Here is a 20009-nt window from a genome sequence, read left to right on the forward strand (position 1 = left end):
CTCACAAAAAGAAGATACCATATTTTACGGCATCAAAGAAGCTATTTTTTCCCACAATCACTTCCAGCAAGCGTGCGTGAGCATTTTAGATATAAGTGAATGGAGACGAATGGTACTTGGGACCTGACGATCTGTTGGAGTGTGAGCAGGGTAATATTTAGTGAAGGGATTCCAGGGAAACCGGTTATTTTCATACAGTCGGACTTGAGTCCTGGAAATGGGAAGTACAATGCCTGCACTTTAAAGGAGGGGTTTGAGATATTGGGAGTTTGGAGGGATATGTTGTGTATCTTTGTATGTGTATGCTTCTAAACTGTTGTATTCTGAGCACCTCTGCAAAAACAGTGATAATGTGTGAGTGTGGTGAAAGTGTTGAATGATGATGAAAGTATTTTCTTTTTGGGGATTTTCTTTCTTTTTTGGGTCACCCTGCCTCGGTGGGAGACGGCCGACTTGTTGAGAGAAAAAAAAAACCACAAAAAAAAAAAGTCCAGAAAATTTACCCAGCATCTTGGAAGCCAAATGTTACGCTGCTCATAGGCCTCAACCTAAGCCTAGAGAAGCGTTTATAATACTAGACAGTAATCCAAGCTCCTGTATATGACCCAATAATGAATCACATAAACTGTTTTGTATAAAATGATGAATGAATAACAAAAATAATCAAAAATAATCATAAAAATTCATTGGCCCTTAGAAATGGTAGGATAAAGTAAACCAGGCAATGGAGTGATGAGTCTGATGGACTACATGTAGTATTAGTAGGTTGATTGGCCTGTTTACTATCAAACCACCCGGTAACATTTTTACTCACCTAATCCTTATATTAAGGGAACACTATCAGTATCCTCGTTTTGAGTTATCCACAGTTTGCCATGTCCCAAAAATGACCTTTAATTTTCCTTAATAATGGCCCAAAAGTGCAACAGTAGTGATGCCGATAGTTCTTCAAAGCTTATGAGGTGTAAAATGCTTCCCATCGGTAAAAAAGTGCTAATTCTAGACTTATTTTGCATAATTTATCAATTAAGATTTATCATAGGTATGCATGTTAACGAAAAATGACATATACGTAAAGGGTTGCGCTACTATCCATGGTTTCAGGTATCCACAGTAGGTCTTGGAATGTATCCCCCATGGATACGGGGGTCCTACTATATACCAGTATACATGTATATGGCAGTAATACACAAAAAGCAGGTGTCCCGTGGCCTGGCGGGAGACAGCCATTAAGTTAAATAAAAACTATTCAGCAACCTTCTCATGAATCACATTAAAAAACTATAAATATATACCAGTTCCATAGTTATTCAGTGCATTTGCTAAAAAGAAGCTTAAATTATATATTGAAATACAGTAAGAGTATTGTATTTTAATGTATGGAAATGTTCTTGGTTTGATATTACAGTATTTAGGTACACACAATATAATTATCTAATTGACAGCCAGTATGTTAAAAAAATTAAACTATAGTTTATATTATTGTGGAATGTTTACTAATATTGGCAGTTTGGAGGGATATGTTGTGTATCTTCATACGTATATGCTTCTAAACTGTTGTATTCTGAGCACCTCTGCAAAAGCAGTGATAATGTGTGAGTGTGGTGAAAGTGTTGAATGATGATGAAAGTATTTTCTTTTTGGGGATTTTCTTTCTTTTTTGGGTCACCCTGCCTCGGTGGGAGACGGCCGACTTGTTGAAAAAAAAAAAAAAGTTTACTAATAAATTAATAGCATACCAACCTGTCGAAAGAGAGCTGGAAAGTTATCTTCCGACTCAGCTTTGCGGATACCTTTTCCTCCCCCACCCTCAGAGGCTTTAATCATGACAGGAAATCCTATTTTCTTGGCAGCAGTAAGTGCTTCTTCCACAGTCTCAACACACCCCTGCTTATACAACTCATGTGGGATTTTCAATCTAGAGCCAGAGTCACTGTCATTGTACTCAGCTTTTAGACCTGAAAAATTAAAAAATTATGTTAAACATTAGGTTACATATTCTAAAAACTAAATATCATTAGCCTATACTTCCTATCTGTAACAAAATGAAATAAAGGAAAATTGCTTCACTCAAAATATACACACATTACCATTGATTAACAGAAAAAGCAATAGTCTAATTTAAAATTTTCATTTCACAATTCAGTCTTCAAAACAAACAAGTCCTATCCCAAATCAACTAGCTAGTTGGTCCTTGTTCACCTAGCTCTAAGTAGGTAACTGGGTGTTAGCCAACTGGTTTGAGTCACATCCTGAGAGACTGGACTAAAGAACCCCAATGGAAACGAGACAAACAGTCCTCGATGATGCACTAACTTTCTTGGGTTATCCTGGGTGGCTAACCCTCTGGGTTAAAAATACGAGCAAATCTTATTTTAACAGTGTCAAATACGTACTGAATAAATAATTCTTCACAGCATCTATTAAAAATTTTACCATGAATCCCCCTGTAGATTACCAGTAGACATTCTGGTGGTCACTGACCCCACAAAATGGTACCATGCCAGGCCTCCAGGGATATCTTCTTTAGCATAAAGAACTATGAGCGATTTTACTTTACAAGAGTTTTTCCATACTATACTCTATCATTCTCCATTGGGAAGTGGAAAAGAATCTCCTCCGTAAGCCATGCATGTCATAAGAGGCGACTAAAATGCCAGGAGCATGGGGCTAGTAACCCCTTCTGTATAAATTACTAAATGAAAAAAAAACTTTATGAGGCTTCCTTCTTTTTCGAGTCACTCTACCTTGTGGAAGATGAATGTGTTAAAAAAAAAAAAAACTACCATTACCATTAAAGACATGCTACATAAGAAAAATGGCTACAAGTACTTGCAATCACAGTACACACAACAATCTTGCACACTAACCTGAGCCAGACCATGGAAGTGTTGGTATATCAGCAGTTTGGGCAACTATGCTGGATGCAATTTTGTCTCCTAGGGCCCACATAGCCTTTTCAGGTGGACCAATGAAAGCAATACCATTCTTGTGTAGCTTTGCTGTTACAAAATAAATGAAACTGAAGATCAAAAAGAAGTACTGTACTCAAAATATATACATTAACAGGGAGTGGAAGAGGAAGCTAGAGTGAGCTAGAGAGTATGCTAGAGAACAAGATTGAGAGGAAGCAAAAGAGTAATCCAGAGCAAGAGCTAGAGCGCTAACAAGACCTAGGGAAAGTTAGAGAGGGGCAGCAAGTGAGAGAAAGAGAGAGCTACAGAGGGAGAGAGAGTGAGACAATAGGAGAGTATGCTAGAGAGGGAGCTAGAGAGGGAGCTAGAGAGGGAGCTAGAGAGGGAGCTTGAGAGAAAGCTAACTAGAGCAAGAGTGAATGAGACAGTATACTGTAAAAGAAACATGCTTACCTGGAAGTTCAGGGTATTCAGAGGCATGACCCCACCCAGCCCAGACACCATCTGCATCATAACGGGTGGCAATGTCAAGAATGAGTTTCACATTGGCATAGTTGTTGTTGTTCGCACCTCCAGGCACCCACACTGTTGTATCTGCTATTTTGATATATTCAGCTCCAGCTGAAAATAGAAAAATTAATTACCTTACAAATTTCTTTCCTGCCAAATTTTAATGTGAATTTTTATGACAAATTAAACTGAAAATGTGCACTAAACTTGCCTTTCAAAAATATTTTGTATCATATTTTTTCTATTATCAAAAAACTGGTACTATAGAATACTGGGAAATAAGTGTGAACACTAAACTGTAATATTCACTTAAATACTTAAAGAAATCTTGCCATAACAATGAACTCAGCATATTATACTTAATAATGTAGAAACAAATTTGATTACATGGCACTGGCTTAGAGTTTCAAGTTCTGATCAACAAATTCAAACCATTATTGAGCATGAATAACCAAAGTAATTTAAATTTTGTCACTAATACTGCCTAACACAATAAGTTTTCATATTAAGCAAGAATAAAATACACTTCAGTTAACTCCCCATCATACATTTCACATGACTTGCCAAAATAATCAATCACACATTTAAAATATTATACCATACCTTTAAGATCCTCTGGGGTTACCATACCAATGAAATGAAAGGCACGGTCATTTCTAAACACTTCGTAAGCCCATTTGCGTATGCTACGCATACACTTAACTGCAGCAATGCCATTGTTTGCAATGAGGATCTGTTCAAAATATTTATTATTAACTAAAGCATTTGTCTCACATTATGTATGGCAAAAAAAATTTACATTAACACAATACTGTGCATCTGTAATAATGCAAATGACCATAATGCATAATGTATTACAGTATCTCCAAATTTGTCAGTTACAGTACTGGAATTGTCACTTCATTAATGTAAATGTAATACCATACAGTATAGTGTTCATGACTTACTCTTGTGATAACTTTTTTGCCTCCAAACTTCCTGACAAATTCTTGAGGGGTGGCAACAGTAAACTCCTTCTGATCTGGAGGACGAACATTAATCTGCTCTATTTTTGCCATGCTGAGTTCTGGGTTTAATTCAGTCTGTGTTTCTGAAAAAAGAAATTAAGGTGTTTAGAAGCTTTGTTAAACTTATCTATAAGAGTCATTTAAATATAAACAAGCTGTCCTCTAAAAAAAACAAATACATATGAACCTGTAAAGTATTCAACAAACAGCTTCACAAAATCAGCTACTAAAAGCCTGGTAGGCATATATGTCCTCTGAAGTTCTTTAACAAGGATACCAAAACCTTCCTCACCAGAGCCAGACAAATTCTTTCAAGAACATCGCAGAAAAAAAACCTTGTTACCTCCTCCCCACCAATCCCAGGCCTGTATATAATTAGGGACTGCCAAAACGTCACACCTGTACCACTATATATACCTGGAGGATAACCTGGAGAGGGTTACAAGCGTCAACGCCCCTGCGGCCCAGTCTGAGACTAGGTCTTGTGGTGGATATGCCCTATTACCTCTGGTATCAATAGCATACCTCACAAACTAGTTGATCTTCTGGCAAAATACCACTGATAACCCTTAGGTGCCATCAGTCCATTGCAGGTAAAATATTCAGATTTCTCGGTCACCTGGTAACACCACAAAAAACAAGGAACTCACCAGCCTGGACACTGTAATAGTATAATTTCTCCTTTTGCTATACTCTTCATTTTTTAACTATAATTCAATCTCACTCTACAGTTACCTTGGTAAACCTCCCTTGTCAAGAAAAGAAGACATCATTAGAGTTACTCAACCCTGGAGGGAAGGGCTATTAACCCAGGATAACCAAAAGGGCTATTAACCCAAGATAACCAAAAAAAGCCATGTAATGTGGTTGATTTCAACTGAGGTTGTCCCAAAAATCTGACAAAACTCACAAAATTATCAAACTTAATTCACTTAATAAAACATCAATATATATTTTACTTAGGTAATAGTAAACACCTGCTCCATTGCAGATTTCAGCCAGCAATTTTTGTACTGCACAATATTAAGCTGGGTATAATGATCAGATGTTAATTTGCTTTGCAAATGGTAAAAAAAATTCCACCTAACCCAATCTAAAATAGGCCACTGTAACTTAACCTTACTCTGCCATCAGTAGACATGAGTAAACAAGTTTATTTAGGTACAGGTACACAAGTACACTTATCATACCTAGTAACGTGTATAAATTACCTAGGATAATCCAAAAAAAAAGTCTTCGCTTACATCTGGCCAGGTGAAGGACATGATTCAATACTAAGAGTTGATTAACTCAAGAAGTTTTGCACATTTGTAATAATATTTTGCTAATATTTGAGTTTATTTAGGTACAGGTACACATAAGTGCATTATCATACATAGTGTAGATTACGTAGGAAAACACCTAGTAGAAATAAACTCAAGGACTCCAATGGAAACAAATCACTCTGATTTTTCTGGGTTATCCTACGTAATTTATACATGTCACTACGTATGATAATTTGCGTAACTGTACTTACGTGCACCTGTACCAAAATAAACTTACTTAATCCAAAAAAGTCAAAGTAACTTATTTCCACTGGGGTCCTTGTAGTATCTTATTATTTAAAGCCTTTAAAGTTAAAACATATAAATAAGTTTATTCAGGTATACACAAATACAGCTACATAGATTATCATACATAGTAGCATATGTGTAAATATGTAGATGAATGGTTCAGAGAACCGACAAGTTGATAAATTAGACATATATGTCTAATTTATCATGTGTGTAAAGAACCTAGGACAGCCCAAAAAGGGCAGTTACAATAAAAGGATATATATTAGGAATATTAACTATAGTAATATTAGTAATAATATGACTTTTACTTCATCGGTCTTTATTTACGTCTACTGCGTCATCTTTTACATGTGCTGTGTCTTCGCTTATGTCTTGTCTTCATTTACTTATGCTGTCTTCGTTTACATCTGTTGCGACTTCGTTTACGTGCGCTGTGTCGTTGTTTACGTCTGTTGTGATTTCGTTCACGTCTGCTGCATTTTCATCTGTCTATTATGACTTCGTCTACTTCTGTTGTGGCTTCGTCTACGTCTGTTGTGACATCGTCTACGTCTGTTGTGACTTCGTCTATGTCTGTTGTGACTTCGTCTGCGTCTGTTGTGACTTCGTCTGCGTCTGTTGTGACTTCATCTGCATCTGTTGTGACATCGTCTGCGTCTGTTGTGACATTGTCTGCGTCTGTTGTGACTTCGTCTACATCTGTTGTGACTTCGTCTACGTCTGTTGTGACTTTGTCTACGTCTGTTGTGACTTTGTCTACGTCTGTTGTGACTTTGTCTACGTCTGTTGTGACTTTGTCTATGTCTGTTGTGACTTCGTCTACGTCTGTTGTGACTTTGTCTGCGTCTGTTGTGACTTCGTCTGCGTCTGTTGCGACTTCATCTACATCTGTTGACTTTGTCTACATCTGTTGACTTCGTCTGCGTCTGTTGTGATTTCGTCTGCGTCTGTTGTGACTTCGTCTGCGTCTGTTGCGACTTCATCTACATCTGTTGACTTTGATTACATCTGTTGACTTCGTCTGTGCTGTTGTGACGTCGTCTGCATCTGTTGTGACGTCGTCTGCGTCTGTTGCGACTTTGTCTGCGTCTCCCGTAACTTCTGCGTCTCCCGTGACTTCTGCGTCTCCCGTGACTTCTGCGTCTCCCGTGACTTCTGCGTCTCCCGTGACTTCTGCGTCTCCCGTGACTTCTGCGTCTCCCGTGACTTCTGCGTCTCCCGTGACTTCTGCGTCTCCCGTGACTTCTGCGTCTCCCGTGACTTCTGCGTCTCCCGTGACTTCTGCGTCTCCCGTGACTTCTGCGTCTCCCGTGACTTCTGCGTCTCCCGTGACTTCTGCGTCTCCCGTGACTTCTGCGTCTCCCGTGACTTCTGCGTCTCCCGTGACTTCTGCGTCTCCCGTGACTTCTGCGTCTCCCGTGACTTCTGCGTCTCCCGTGACTTCTGCGTCTCCCGTGACTTCTGCGTCTCCCGTGACTTCTGCGTCTCCCGTGACTTCTGCGTCTCCCGTGACTTCTGCGTCTCCCGTGACTTCTGCGTCTCCCGTGACTTCTGCGTCTCCCGTGACTTCTGCGTCTCCCGTGACTTCTGCGTCTCCCGTGACTTCTGCGTCTCCCGTGACTTCTGCGTCTCCCGTGACTTCTGCGTCTCCCGTGACTTCTGCGTCTCCCGTGACTTCTGCGTCTCCCGTGACTTCTGCGTCTCCCGTGACTTCTGCGTCTCCCGTGACTTCTGCGTCTCCCGTGACTTCTGCGTCTCCCGTAACTTCTACGTCTCCCGTAACTTCTACGTCTCCTGTGACTTCATCTACGTCTCAAATCTACATCTTCAAATCACATACACAAAATGCACAATTATCCGAAAACCCATAAGGTATGGCCTTTAAAAACTACAGTATCATTATTATTATTATTAATTATTATTATTATTATTTTAAAACGTTAATACATAGTATTAAAAGCAAGTTAGAAAAAAATTAAGGTGATAATATAATTCGGGTCCCCAAAAATAAAAAAAAAATATTTTTGCTGACACTTCCAAAATAATTTGTTGAAGAAATAACTGTTGATTTTTAGTTTTAATAAGAAAAAGAGTAAATAGAAAGAGGTGAAATGAAAGAAAATACCGGAAACTGGAGGCCCTGGCAACAAAAAAAATAATAATAAATAATCTTAATTTCAGTGAAGAGTAAACGTGAGGAAAATGAAATAATGGAGGGGTCAAGAGCTGCTACCTGGCAGGGTTTCCTGTGTGTCCTGGTGTCCCCTGAGGGGGTGTCCATGCACCATTAATGGGTGTCCCAAAAACACTTCACCAATAACATAGAATATCACCGAGAAAACATTTCTGATGGCCGCCCTGAAGTATCTTCGTAAAGTTTGTATCATCCCTGACCAGCCACTCAAGTGGACATTACAAAGTCACTTTAGCACGGATAATTCTCACTCTTGTCTTTTTTCTTCCATGACAAGAGAATAATATTGAGAAATTATGGGGAGGTATTTCAGGTTAAGGGGTTTAAGGGGTAGAATGTGGGTCAGCAGGTGCCTCCAGCCTCCTGGTTCAGCTGAGATGAACCTCACACATACCTGAGATGAATCTCACCTCATCCCAGTCAAGATTCTCACTGATTTCCCTCACTAAGTGATGGGAGAAGCAGCAGCAGCTGTCACCCTAACCTGCCTCCCTCCACCTCTCCTCCATCTTATATCCACCTTCCGTAATCTCAACTTTACCGATATAAAACTCAATTATCTCCCCTCTTTGTGCACCCCACAATCAATCCCGTGCACATGTTTTACCAATTAATAAAACTTCTATACACATCCCAACTATTAAACAATTCCCACTTATATATAAAAATAAAATTCACTTTTTGTAAGACGGTTCTAGTCATGGAAATTATTGACAGATAGTTCTTTGTAAATTATATAAATACGCATTAAATCTCTCATAAAATGATATATATAAATAACTAAATATTATCCTAATATGATTTCACTATAGTCATTTAAGTTATTTAGGTTTAATAGAATATATAAAGTCTTAGCACAAGTTGGCATCATCCGGGAGAAATTGCCACAAATTGTCATCGTGATTTTTATTTTTGCTCTGTATTGCCAAAATAACCACCGTAATCAATTGATAACATACTCAAATAAACGAGAGGTAATACGAATAAAACCCGGTCAAAACATTTCCCAAAAACAAAGAGGAACGAGTGAAATTCAGAGATAATAAGGGCACGTGTTACCTGCGGCTGGGTAGTTAATGGTGCCATGATCGTACCACCTGACGTCAGGGAAGTGGGAGGGTTTTTTTCAATATACACATTTCACCGAGACCATTCTCTTTCATGGGACAATGCGAGGAGGGTTTTTATATAAAGGCATTATAGTCTGTAATTACCAGCAGGCCTACATGCATTTGATGGAGGGGACCCGTAGCTCAGTGGCCAATGTTTGGAGCAGAAGCTAGAAATCTATATTTTGTAATTACCAGTAGGCCTACAAGCTTTTTATTTAGAGGACCCGTAGCTCAGTGGTCAGTGTCTGGCGCAGGACACAGTAGTCTATGGTGGGTAAGTTACCTTACCTACTGCCTCTCTTCACCTAGCAATACAATTTAAGTGCAATTAAAGTGTATATATCGAGATTCTCGGACGAAGGATCGAATCTGCACCACTCCACCCAAGTTCCTGGGTATCACTCGATTATTATTATTATTATTATTATTATTATTATTATTATTATTACTACTACTACTACTACTACTACTACTACTACTACTACTACTACTACTACTGCTACTACTACTACTACTACTACTACTACTACTACTACTACTACTACTACTACTACAGTTTTGATCCTCTCCAAGATACGATACTACGTGCCGCAAAATGCCCTTCTCACACTATACCACTCACTTATTTATCCATACCTCACCTATGCTATTTGTGTTTGGGGATCAACTGCAGCAACACACCTAAAGCCAATAATAACCCAACAAAAAGCTGCAGTAAGAATAATCACTAAATCCCATCCCTGGCAACACACCCCCCCACTCTTCATAGATCTAAACTTACTCCCTGTTCAGTACATCCACACTTAATACTGTGCAATCTACATCTACAGGACCTTAAACTCCAATATCAACCTTGACCTAAAACGCTTTCTTGATAGTTGTGACAGAACCCACAGGCATAACACCAGACACAAACATCTCTACGACATTCCCCGTGTCCGACTAAACCTTTACAAAAATTCAATGTATGTCAAAGGCCCTAAAATCTGGAACACCCTACCTGAGAACTCTAGAACTGCAGACACATTCATCACCTTCAAAACTACCATTAGAAAACATCTTATCTCCCTGATACACCCCGTCAACTAACTACACGAATACCACCTGGTGGTTCACACTTACACTCACTCACTCATTTGACCATAAACAGAAATATTAATCTCAATCTTAAAATAATGAATCCTGTGATACTCCAATACTGAAACTATGTACTGTGCCAAAACAAAAGCATTCACATTGCTAAACTCACAAACTAGTATTTAGTCACTTAGCCATAATACCAACTTACCTCATAATTTGTAATATTTTAAAATAAAGAATTAAACTAAGTCTGCCCGAAATGCCTAGCCATGCTAGGTGTTCTAGTGGTACACTCTGTAATCATTATTTAACTATATGTAAACCACACAACAACCAAATTCTGTAAATTCAACATTGTAATCTTTATAGAGAATAAACTTTGAATTTGAATTTGAATTTGAATGTTGTTCAGCACCTGAGAAATGAAAAGTAATTTTAATCCAAGGTAATGGAAGGCTAGGTTAGGTTAGGTTAGGTTCGTCAAGAAACTGGACAAGTGTTTCCTGACGTGGGTCTTAGTCATATGATGGCCCACCACTGGAGTTTTTGGTCATCTGACCGAGGCCTTCCACTGGCTTACCTCTCCACCCCTTTAAAAATTATGGTTATAATTATAGGGTAGTAATAAAGTTGGTAGAATTACCGACAATATGTAAAGTAAAAGGACACAAGTGCAACTAATGTGACATTTATTGTGGCAACGTTTCGCTCTCCAGGAGCTTTATCAAGCCATTGAATGGCTTGATAAAGCTCCTGGAGAGCGAAACGTTGCCACAATAAATGTCACATTAGTTGCACTTGTGTCCTTTTACTTTACAAATTATAGGGTAAAGGAGGGTAGCTTCAAATCCAAGGATCAAGAGCCCTTCTCTGGCATCAAGGCAGTGTCCTTTTGAAGGAGATTGAAGGAGGGTGTAAAGGTTTTGAGAGGTATAGGTTTGAGCATCTAGCAGACATGTGTGATTATGTCAGATCGGAGTGAGTGGAGACAAATTGGATTTCGAGATTTGGCTGGCTGTTGGAGTGTAATCATGGCAGTCTCTGGGCTCAGATGTAGCGGTTAGATGAAAATGAAAATGATTATTTCCTTGTAAAGCTTACAAGGAAAACTATCTATTTGTATAAAATAAACGTAATGCCCACATGACTCACAAAATCATAATGACACGGTTGCAAACAAACCATTCCACGGGTGGGGTTAGAACCCGACTTAAGAAATCGTAATGACACGATTGCAAATAAACCATACCCCCGGCCGGGATTGAACCCGCGGTCATAGAGTCTCAAAACTCCAGCCCGTCGCGTTAGCCACTAGACCAGCTAGCCACAATAAGATTCATCCAACTAGGTATATTTCTACACCATAGGAAAGTTAGCACAGGCACCTCTGTGACCACAAATGCAAGTTTTTACAGACGAATCTCCAGCTAGCGTGGCCGTGACGAACTCTAGCTCAAGTCCCTTCACTGCCGTCAACATGACTTAAGAAATCGTAATGACACGTAATGACCGCGGGTTCAATCCCGGCCGGGGGTATGGTTTATTTGCAATCGTGTCATTACGATTTCTTAAGTCATGCTGACGGCAGTGAAGGGACTTGAGCTAGAGTTCGTCACGGCCACGCTAGCTGGAGATTCGTCTGTAAAAACTTGCATTTGTGGTCACAGAGGTGCCTGTGCTAACTTTCCTATGGTGTAGAAATATACCTAGTTGGATGAATCTTATTGTGGCTAGCTGGTCTAGTGGCTAACGCGACGGGCTGGAGTTTTGAGACTCTATGACCGCGGGTTCAATCCCGGCCGGGGGTATGGGTTAGAACCCCGCCTGTGGCTAACGTGGTCCAGTGGGTAATGCGACGGTCTGGAGTTTTGAGACTCTCTGGTCGTGAGTTCTAATCCTGCCCGTGGTATGGTTCGTTAATGTCCAGCCAGATACCTTGGTAGGCAATGGTCCTTGGAGGAGCGTGGCCCGTTGTGGCCCTTGCAGCTAGTGGCCCTGAGGTGGCTTTGGCATTTAGTGGTCCCCGGAGTGGCCCAGCGAGGCCCTAACAACAGTCCTTGAAACAGCCAGCACGCAAAACAGGTGAGAATGTAAGATCACTCGGCTGGAGACCTCGGGAAGGTCATCTAGTTATTATAAGTTAAATAAACAGATAACAGTCAAGAGATAACATTGAAATGTCTCTGATGAGAGGAATACTTGGTTAAAAATAGTAATGGAGTAGTTGTTGCTGAAGACGAAGAAGAGGAGGAGGAAGAAGAAGAAGAAGAAGAAGAAGAAGAAGAAGAAGAAGAAGAAGAAGAAGAAGAAGAAGAAGAAGAAGAAGAAGAAGAAGAAGAAGAAGAAGAAGAAGAAGAGGAGGAGGAGGAGGAAGAATAAAGAGTAGGAAGATTCGTATTAATAACCTCTGAGGGTTAATAACCCAGAAAGCCACATTACTTGGTTATCTTAAGTTATCCTGGCTTACTAACCCACCAGGTTAATAATCATAATAAGTCTTGTCCTCCACACAACTTGCCAGTAAAAATAAAGATAAAGATAAGTGACCTTATCAAGTTGTTTAGCCGTAATCAATACATAAGTAAGTAAGCAAAACAACCACTCTGAAAGAATAGAGAAATTCCAAGCGCTTTCGTGACTACTCACATTATCAAGGAACTATAGTTCCTTGATAATGTGAGTAGTCACGAAAGCGCTTGGAATTTCTCTATTCTTTCAGAGTGGTTGTTTTGCATATTTTAAAATCACCTGTTTACTGTGATCTTATTGCATAAGTAAGTAAGTAAGTAAGTAAGTAAGTAAGTTTATTCAGGTATACACAAATACAGTTACATAGAATTATCATACATAGCAGCATATGTGTAGAGAACCTAGGATAACCCAAAAAAGTCAGACAGAGTGACTTATTTCCATTGGGGTCCATTAAAACAATATTCTCATTTTATAGCAGATGGGAGATACTATTTTTTTTTAAGACGTGTTTCCTGACGACGGTGATGGTTAACGAAACGATGAAATAAACTTGAAAAAAGTCTCAAAAATCGTAATCTCTCCCATTTACTATGAATTTCACGTCTTAATGTCAGTGTAAGCATACTTACTTACTTATGAGTTTCTATCAAGTTGCCAGTTATGGCGATTAATGGTTCGTTTAATAATTATAGCTATAATTTTTAAAGGGGTGGAGGTGTAAGCCAGCGGAAGGCCTCGGTCAGATGACCAAAAGCTTCAACGGCGGGTCATCTGTTTAAGACCCAGGAAACACATTTCCTGTTTCTTGATGAACCTGACCTAACCCTAATGGTTCGCCCCATGCAACGTTGCTGTAAGTTTATTTAGGTACAGATACACATAAATACACTTACATAAATTTTCATAGAGTACATATATGTAAATTACCTAGGATAACCCTCCAAAAATAGTCAAAGTGACTTATAACCAATGGAGTCTATCGCAGGCCGATTTTTACTGTCGTCCTGCTGCTGTTCCTGTCAGAATTATCTTATCTACATCTGGTCTAACTTCTCTAGTTGCGTTAATTTACTGTCTATAAAAAACAATTTGTGATAATGGATGTAGCTCTCAAAATAGACTTATCAAGAGGCGGTGCGGACAGGATATAATGTTTCCAGTGGTTTCTCATTTTCCACGCCAGGACACAAGTTTAAGGCCTCGTGGAAGTGTACTTATCTCCATAATAATAATAATAATAATAATAATAATAATAATAATAATAATAATAATAATAATAATAATAATAATAATAATAATAGTATCTTTATTTACTACAAGTACATGTACAAGGTATACAGTCCAGCTGACATCAATGACATACTACTATATAGAAATCCCCTTGTTGTGCTGAGCATTTCGGGCAAATTAGGTCATTTTCCCAGGATGCGACCCACACCAGTCCACTAACACCCAGGTACCCATTTTACCGATGGGTGAACATAGACAACCGGTGTAAAGAAACATGGCCAGTGTTTCTACCCGCGCTGGGAATCGAACGCAGACCCTCGCTGTGTGATGCGAGAGCAATCAGGCCACGGGCCACCATCTGAACATTCTGCTTCAGAAAGAAAGTCTCAGGCAACAGACATAAGTCAGCAGCATCTCATCTAAGAGACTATTAGAGTTTATTGGTTGCTAGGCTGTTGTGGGTCGGCTAGTGCTTATATTCGATTGGGTAAACAACTCAGAAAAAATTCTCTCTCTCTCAGACTAATAATTTGCAAATCGGTCACGTGCTTGTGCTTCCACTGCACATATTAACACATTCCCACATTCTCTCATGCGACATCTTATAACTAAGTACAATATACCCGTCTTCTACTGTAGCTCGACCCATTCCTAGCAGCATACTTATGTATCTAGTTTCTTTTTAAATTAGGAAAAACTCTTTCAGGTCCGGTTTTATCACTATTATAGCAGTAGGACCCAGTCCTTTCAGCTGGGGTCTACCTGGGGTCTACCTGGGGTCTACCTGGGGTCTACCTGGGGTAAACTTCAGCTCTTTACCTGGGTTAAACGCCCCTGCGACCCGGTCCATGCCCAGGCCTCATGGTGGATCAGGGCTTGATCAACTAGGCTGTTACTGCTGGCCGCACGTAAACCGACTTACGAACCACAGCCCGGATGGTCAGGTACTGACTTAAGGTGCCTGTCCAGTTCCCTCCTGAAGACAATTTAGTTTAATATGTTTATTATGCACCCCATACCCATCCTGTGGGCGGTAGTCAAAAGATTACAGAGGTACATAATTGGTCCAGGGACTGGACTCCAAAGTTTTGATAGCTGAGCAAGTTACAGAGGTAATGAACTCACAATTTACAAAGGTAATGAACTCACAATTTACAAAGGTAATGAACTCACAATTTACAAAGGTAATGAACTTACAATTTACAAAGGTAATGAACTCCAGGTAGGTCCTGAAGACAGCCAGGGGTTTATTGGTAATCCCCCTTATGTATGCTGGAAGGCAGGTGAACATGGGTTCTAGTTCCTCCACACTATTCTTGTAGCAGGACCCATTCCCGTCAACTAGTTCCAGTTCCAGCACACTAGTTGTAGCCCCACTACCTTTGACCGTCGGTGTCCCACAGGACTTGTTGCTTCTCCCTCCCTCCCAGCGACGTCCCATGGAGTCCATTTCTAGCCTGCCGGTGTTTGACCGAGTAATGAGAAAATTGGTCTATTCAGACGTGTTTGAGAGGAAGCTGCAGTTTAAAACGAGAGCGAGAATACACGACCTTGTAGAGCTATGAAGGTGATTGTGGGAATTGCCCATCACTGCCCTCTGCACGACCTCCTTTGACAAGTACTGTAAACATGCCTATATGCCTATACGGTGTCCTATATGCCTATACGGTGTCGCTAGCTTACTCAGCTCACACACTGGGGTCCGGGGTTCGAATCTCCTCCAGTACGGCTGGAAAACATTAAGGACGTGTTTCCATAAGACACCTGCTGCCCCTGTCCCTGTTCATCCATCAGTTTAAAATGGGTACCAGGGTGTTAATGGACTGGTGTGGGTCGCATCCTGGACAAAACTGACTTAATTTGCCCGAAATGCTCAGCACAACAAGCGGCTTTCTATATAGTAGTCTGTCATTGATGTCAGCTAAGCCTGTATATCTTGTACATGTCACTAGCACGTTAAGAGACCATACAATAAGTGTCAGGGGCCCGAGACTGTTCAACTACCTCCCAGCATACATAAGGGGGATTACCAACAGACCCCTGGCAGTCTTCAAGCTGGCACTGGACAAGCACCTAAAGTCTGTTCCTGACCAGCCGGGCTGTGGCTCGTACGTTGATTTGCGTGCAGCCAGCAGTAACAGCCTGGTTGATCAGGCTCTGATCCACCAGGAGGCCTGGTCACAGATCGGGCCGCGGGGGCGTTGACCCCCGGAACTCTCTCCAGGTAAATAAAGATATTATTATCATTCATAAGGAGCCGGGAGCCATGAATCGACCCCTGCAACCACATATGGGTGAGTACATGTATGTGAAATAAAGCAGAATTTATTTGCTTCTATTTTTGTTTCTTAAATTTTAAGTATGTGGACTGATGAATATATTCGCATGTATAAACTTGATGCGGAGACTTTTGGGCACAATAGTGCAATTTCAGCAGCATAATCTTACTTAAATTGTACATTGTAGTTTAGGGCTCAGGCCCTAGCTAGATGTCTCTCAGCCAAGCATGGTAACCCAAAGAAAAAACTCTTTTACCACCACTCGTACAGTCGCTATCTTTCCGGAGTGCAACAACTCTCCCGATCTAACATCCCTACTTATCTGTCTTGCGCCTCACACCTCCTAAACTTCAGTCTAGCAGATGGATTTCCCTGAATTTCTTCACATATTTTGCTATGCTCACACTCCAACAGCATATTAAATCATCCCTCTCCCAGCTAAAATCTCGTCTCTACTAATTCCAATCCTAAGCTCATTTTTTTTAATAACTGCAGACAGCAAAAAGAAGTATTCAGCCTCCTATGACATGCATGGCCTACGAGAATGAATTCTAACCTACTTTCCCGGGGAACTGTACACAAGAACTACGAAGAAGCAAACAGAGAGGTAAAAGTAATGTATACAGTATGTAAATATAAATCTGTAACACAGACTTCTCATTTTATATGCTCCTGAAGGGGGAAGACAACGCCAGCAATCCTGTCAGAGTGGGAAACGTTTAACAGGCTTCCATTTCACACTTGTAATTATGAAGACGTTAGTTCCTTTCTGGATGGTCGCTCTCTACCATCCTGAGGGAGAACACACCTAAAATATAACAACAGAAACAACAACAGCTACTGCTATTACTGCTACTTCCCTCAAGGAAGGTTCCTTGATGTTGGTGAGGGGCTCTTGATTTTGGGAATTGGATCTGTGCTCCAGTTCCCGAATTAAGCCTGAATGCCTTCCACATCCCCTCCCCCCAGGCGCTGTATAATCCTCCGGGTTTAGCGCTTCCCCCTTGATTATAATAATAATAATAATATTACTGCTACTGCTACTATTACTACTACTACTACTACTACTACTACTACTACTACTATTACTACTACTACTACTACTACTACTACCACTGCCACTATTACTACTACTACTACTACTACTCATACTATTTCTACTACTAACACCATTACTTCTATTGCTACTATTATTAATGGCAGGAACAGCCTGGTTGACCAGTGAGTCAACATGGTGGCAGGCCTGGCAGGGAGAGTAAAAGAACACTGGCAATCGGTCACAAGAATAAACTTGAAAGTCATCATCACAGGCAGTGCTGTGTTGTGAACATGAGAATCATTCTGTTTCCCTTAGGCGCAACATTACTGATAACTCTGCATGACATTTTCACACAGAGTGGTAAACAGGAACAGACAGCAAAAGCAGACAGAGCTGCAGAGAGGAACTTTGTCGAGATGTTACGCCCGTGGACCATCTTCAGTGTCCGAAGCAACTTGTCCACAGGAGGCGAAAGGTCTCAGTAAAGTTCCTCTCTTTGAAGACTTGAATAGCTGTTTAATGGGGGTCTAAAACCTATTGACTACACTAGACTCTAATTTATTAGGGTTGCATGTAACCTTTTTCAACCACCATTTAAGATTATTTTAACCCCTTAATGGGGATTAAAAATTTGTCAGCCCTCCTCTAGATGAATCATAAACACTGAAACTGACCGCTGAATGAATTATACACATGAGCTATGTCAAGTAAGGCAACAGGGACACTTTTCGCCACCATGGGAAATTACCTCATTCCAAACTACTATCCCTCATTCCCCCTCCCCCTGGCCAGCCGGGTTGCGGCTCGTACGTTGGATTACGTGCGGACAGCAGTAGCAGCCTGGTTGATCAGGCCCTGATCCACCATGTGGCCTGGTCACAGACCGGTCCGCGGGGGCGTTGACTCCCGGAACTCTCTCCAGGTATACTCCAGGTATACCAATCCACTGGTGCAGCTGGAAGTGCTGCTGTTGTCAGAGTGATGGCTCTGGTATAGAAATTGTATCATGCCTCTACCCTTCAAACTGAATTGTTTGATATATATTCCTTGCACTCAGATACGTGCATGTATCAAAGGTTGACGCCTTAATTATTACTGATTCTTGATCATCCAGATATGCTCTTAACTTCTTGAGTACTAATTATGGCATACTTGTGTCAGGAGCCAGACACAGGTATGATAAGACTGCAGACAGTAGAGCCAGAGTACACTTGTGGATTTCATCTTACATTGGTCGTCGTATGCATGACAGAGCTGATGAACTGGCAAAGGACTTCCAGGAGGGAGTAGAGTACAATATTGGTCTGTCAGTCAACAGTTTGAGAACAATAATACGAGAAGAGCTTCATATGAACTTTATTGACTTAAGAATGAGAGAGACTGACCCCAGTCAGTGCACCTTTTTAATTCTGTCATGCGGGAGGAGTCACATGTCTATGATGCATCCAAAAAATAAGCAGACTTACATGTCACTATCGCCCGGCTCCGGCTAGGTTACAAGCATCTCTGGGAGGCTGCATCAGCACCACCAGCTGAGAATGACATAGCCAAATGTAAACTTTGCCAGATGGACTTTTGTCACACTTTGCGTCACTATGTGCTGGACTGCGTCACACCTTGCGTCATTATGTGCTGGAATGCGATAATATTAATGAATTCGGAGACTACACATTTACATATATTTAAAAAACGTCAAAGTATTTTATCCACAGTGGTATACTACCAACCATTCTGGGAAATTATCCTGACTTTGCCTATTGTAAATAACGCACAACCACTTTAACTCCTTTAAAATCAAGCATAACCTGCTAAAATAAAACATAATACCATTAATTAAAAACCACATATGGTCTACACTGTAATATATTGTTGATTTAATTCATGATATAAACATATTATAAATAGTTCATTACTACTGTAACTTGCTTTCTATATAGTAGTATGTCATTGATGTCAGCTATGGTCTGTATACCTGGAGTTTACCTGGAGAGAGTTCCGGGGGTCAACGCCCCCGTACATGTACTTGTAGAAGTGAAGATATTATTATTATTATCATATTTAGCAATCAAAACTCTGCCACCCGTTCTGGACCTATTATGTACCTCTCTATTACTTCGACTACCATCCACACCATAGGTATGACCTGCATATTAAAGATATTAAACTCTTAAATGCATTTTCATATATTCCCAGCATGTGTCTGGTATGTGATTGTTTGCCTAATCAGTAATCTGGAGTTTTATGACTCTGATCGCGGGTTCTAACCCCGCCCGTGGTATGGTTAATCTGGTATGTGATTGTTGCCTAATCACTAAAAAAAAACTTATATAAACAATCACATTTTATTAAGAGATTTATTCAGGGAAAGAAGATTTTATTCGGATGAATAATCCCGGAGGTTTAATAACCCAGGGTAGCTCAAGGAAGCCAGGCAGTGTGGCTTGTTCCTTCCACTGGGTCCTTTCTCCCGGATGCGTCCCACAACAGTTGGCAAACTCCTAAGGTACCTATTTACTGCTAAGGTAACACGGGCAGAATGTGTTTGAAGGCTTGCCCATACGTCCCGCCTCGCCGTGGATTCAATAGGATCGATATTTGTTCAGCTTTTCTGGGTT

At 40.5% G+C, this 20009-nt stretch overlaps 2 protein-coding genes across 9 annotated transcripts in view; one reads left to right on the plus strand and one right to left on the minus strand.

Annotated features, from left to right (window-relative positions):
* ACC (acetyl-CoA carboxylase) overlaps positions 1-12332 on the minus strand; it is a 72714-nt gene extending 60382 nt beyond the window's left edge. For 2 of the 6 annotated variants that reach the window (XM_070100107.1, XM_053793522.2), the window contains exons 1-6: positions 8222-8558; positions 4373-4515; positions 4029-4158; positions 3369-3536; positions 2871-3002; positions 1744-1958 (exon numbers count right to left, since the gene is read on the minus strand). In XM_070100107.1, coding sequence (XP_069956208.1) covers positions 1744-1958; positions 2871-3002; positions 3369-3536; positions 4029-4158; positions 4373-4515; positions 8222-8375 — 942 coding nt within the window. In that variant the 5' untranslated portion in view covers positions 8376-8558. The other 4 variants (XM_070100111.1, XM_070100109.1, XM_070100108.1 and 1 more) reach the window with 4 other exon arrangements.
* The window catches only part of LOC128700369 (ATP-dependent RNA helicase DDX24), a 180549-nt gene that overhangs the window by 126101 nt on the left and 34439 nt on the right, over positions 1-20009 (plus strand). The gene's annotated exons all lie outside the window — the stretch shown is intronic.

The sequence above is a fragment of the Cherax quadricarinatus genome, chromosome 71 (genome assembly GCF_038502225.1).
Source record: "Cherax quadricarinatus isolate ZL_2023a chromosome 71, ASM3850222v1, whole genome shotgun sequence".
Classification (NCBI taxonomy): domain Eukaryota; kingdom Metazoa; phylum Arthropoda; class Malacostraca; order Decapoda; family Parastacidae; genus Cherax; species Cherax quadricarinatus.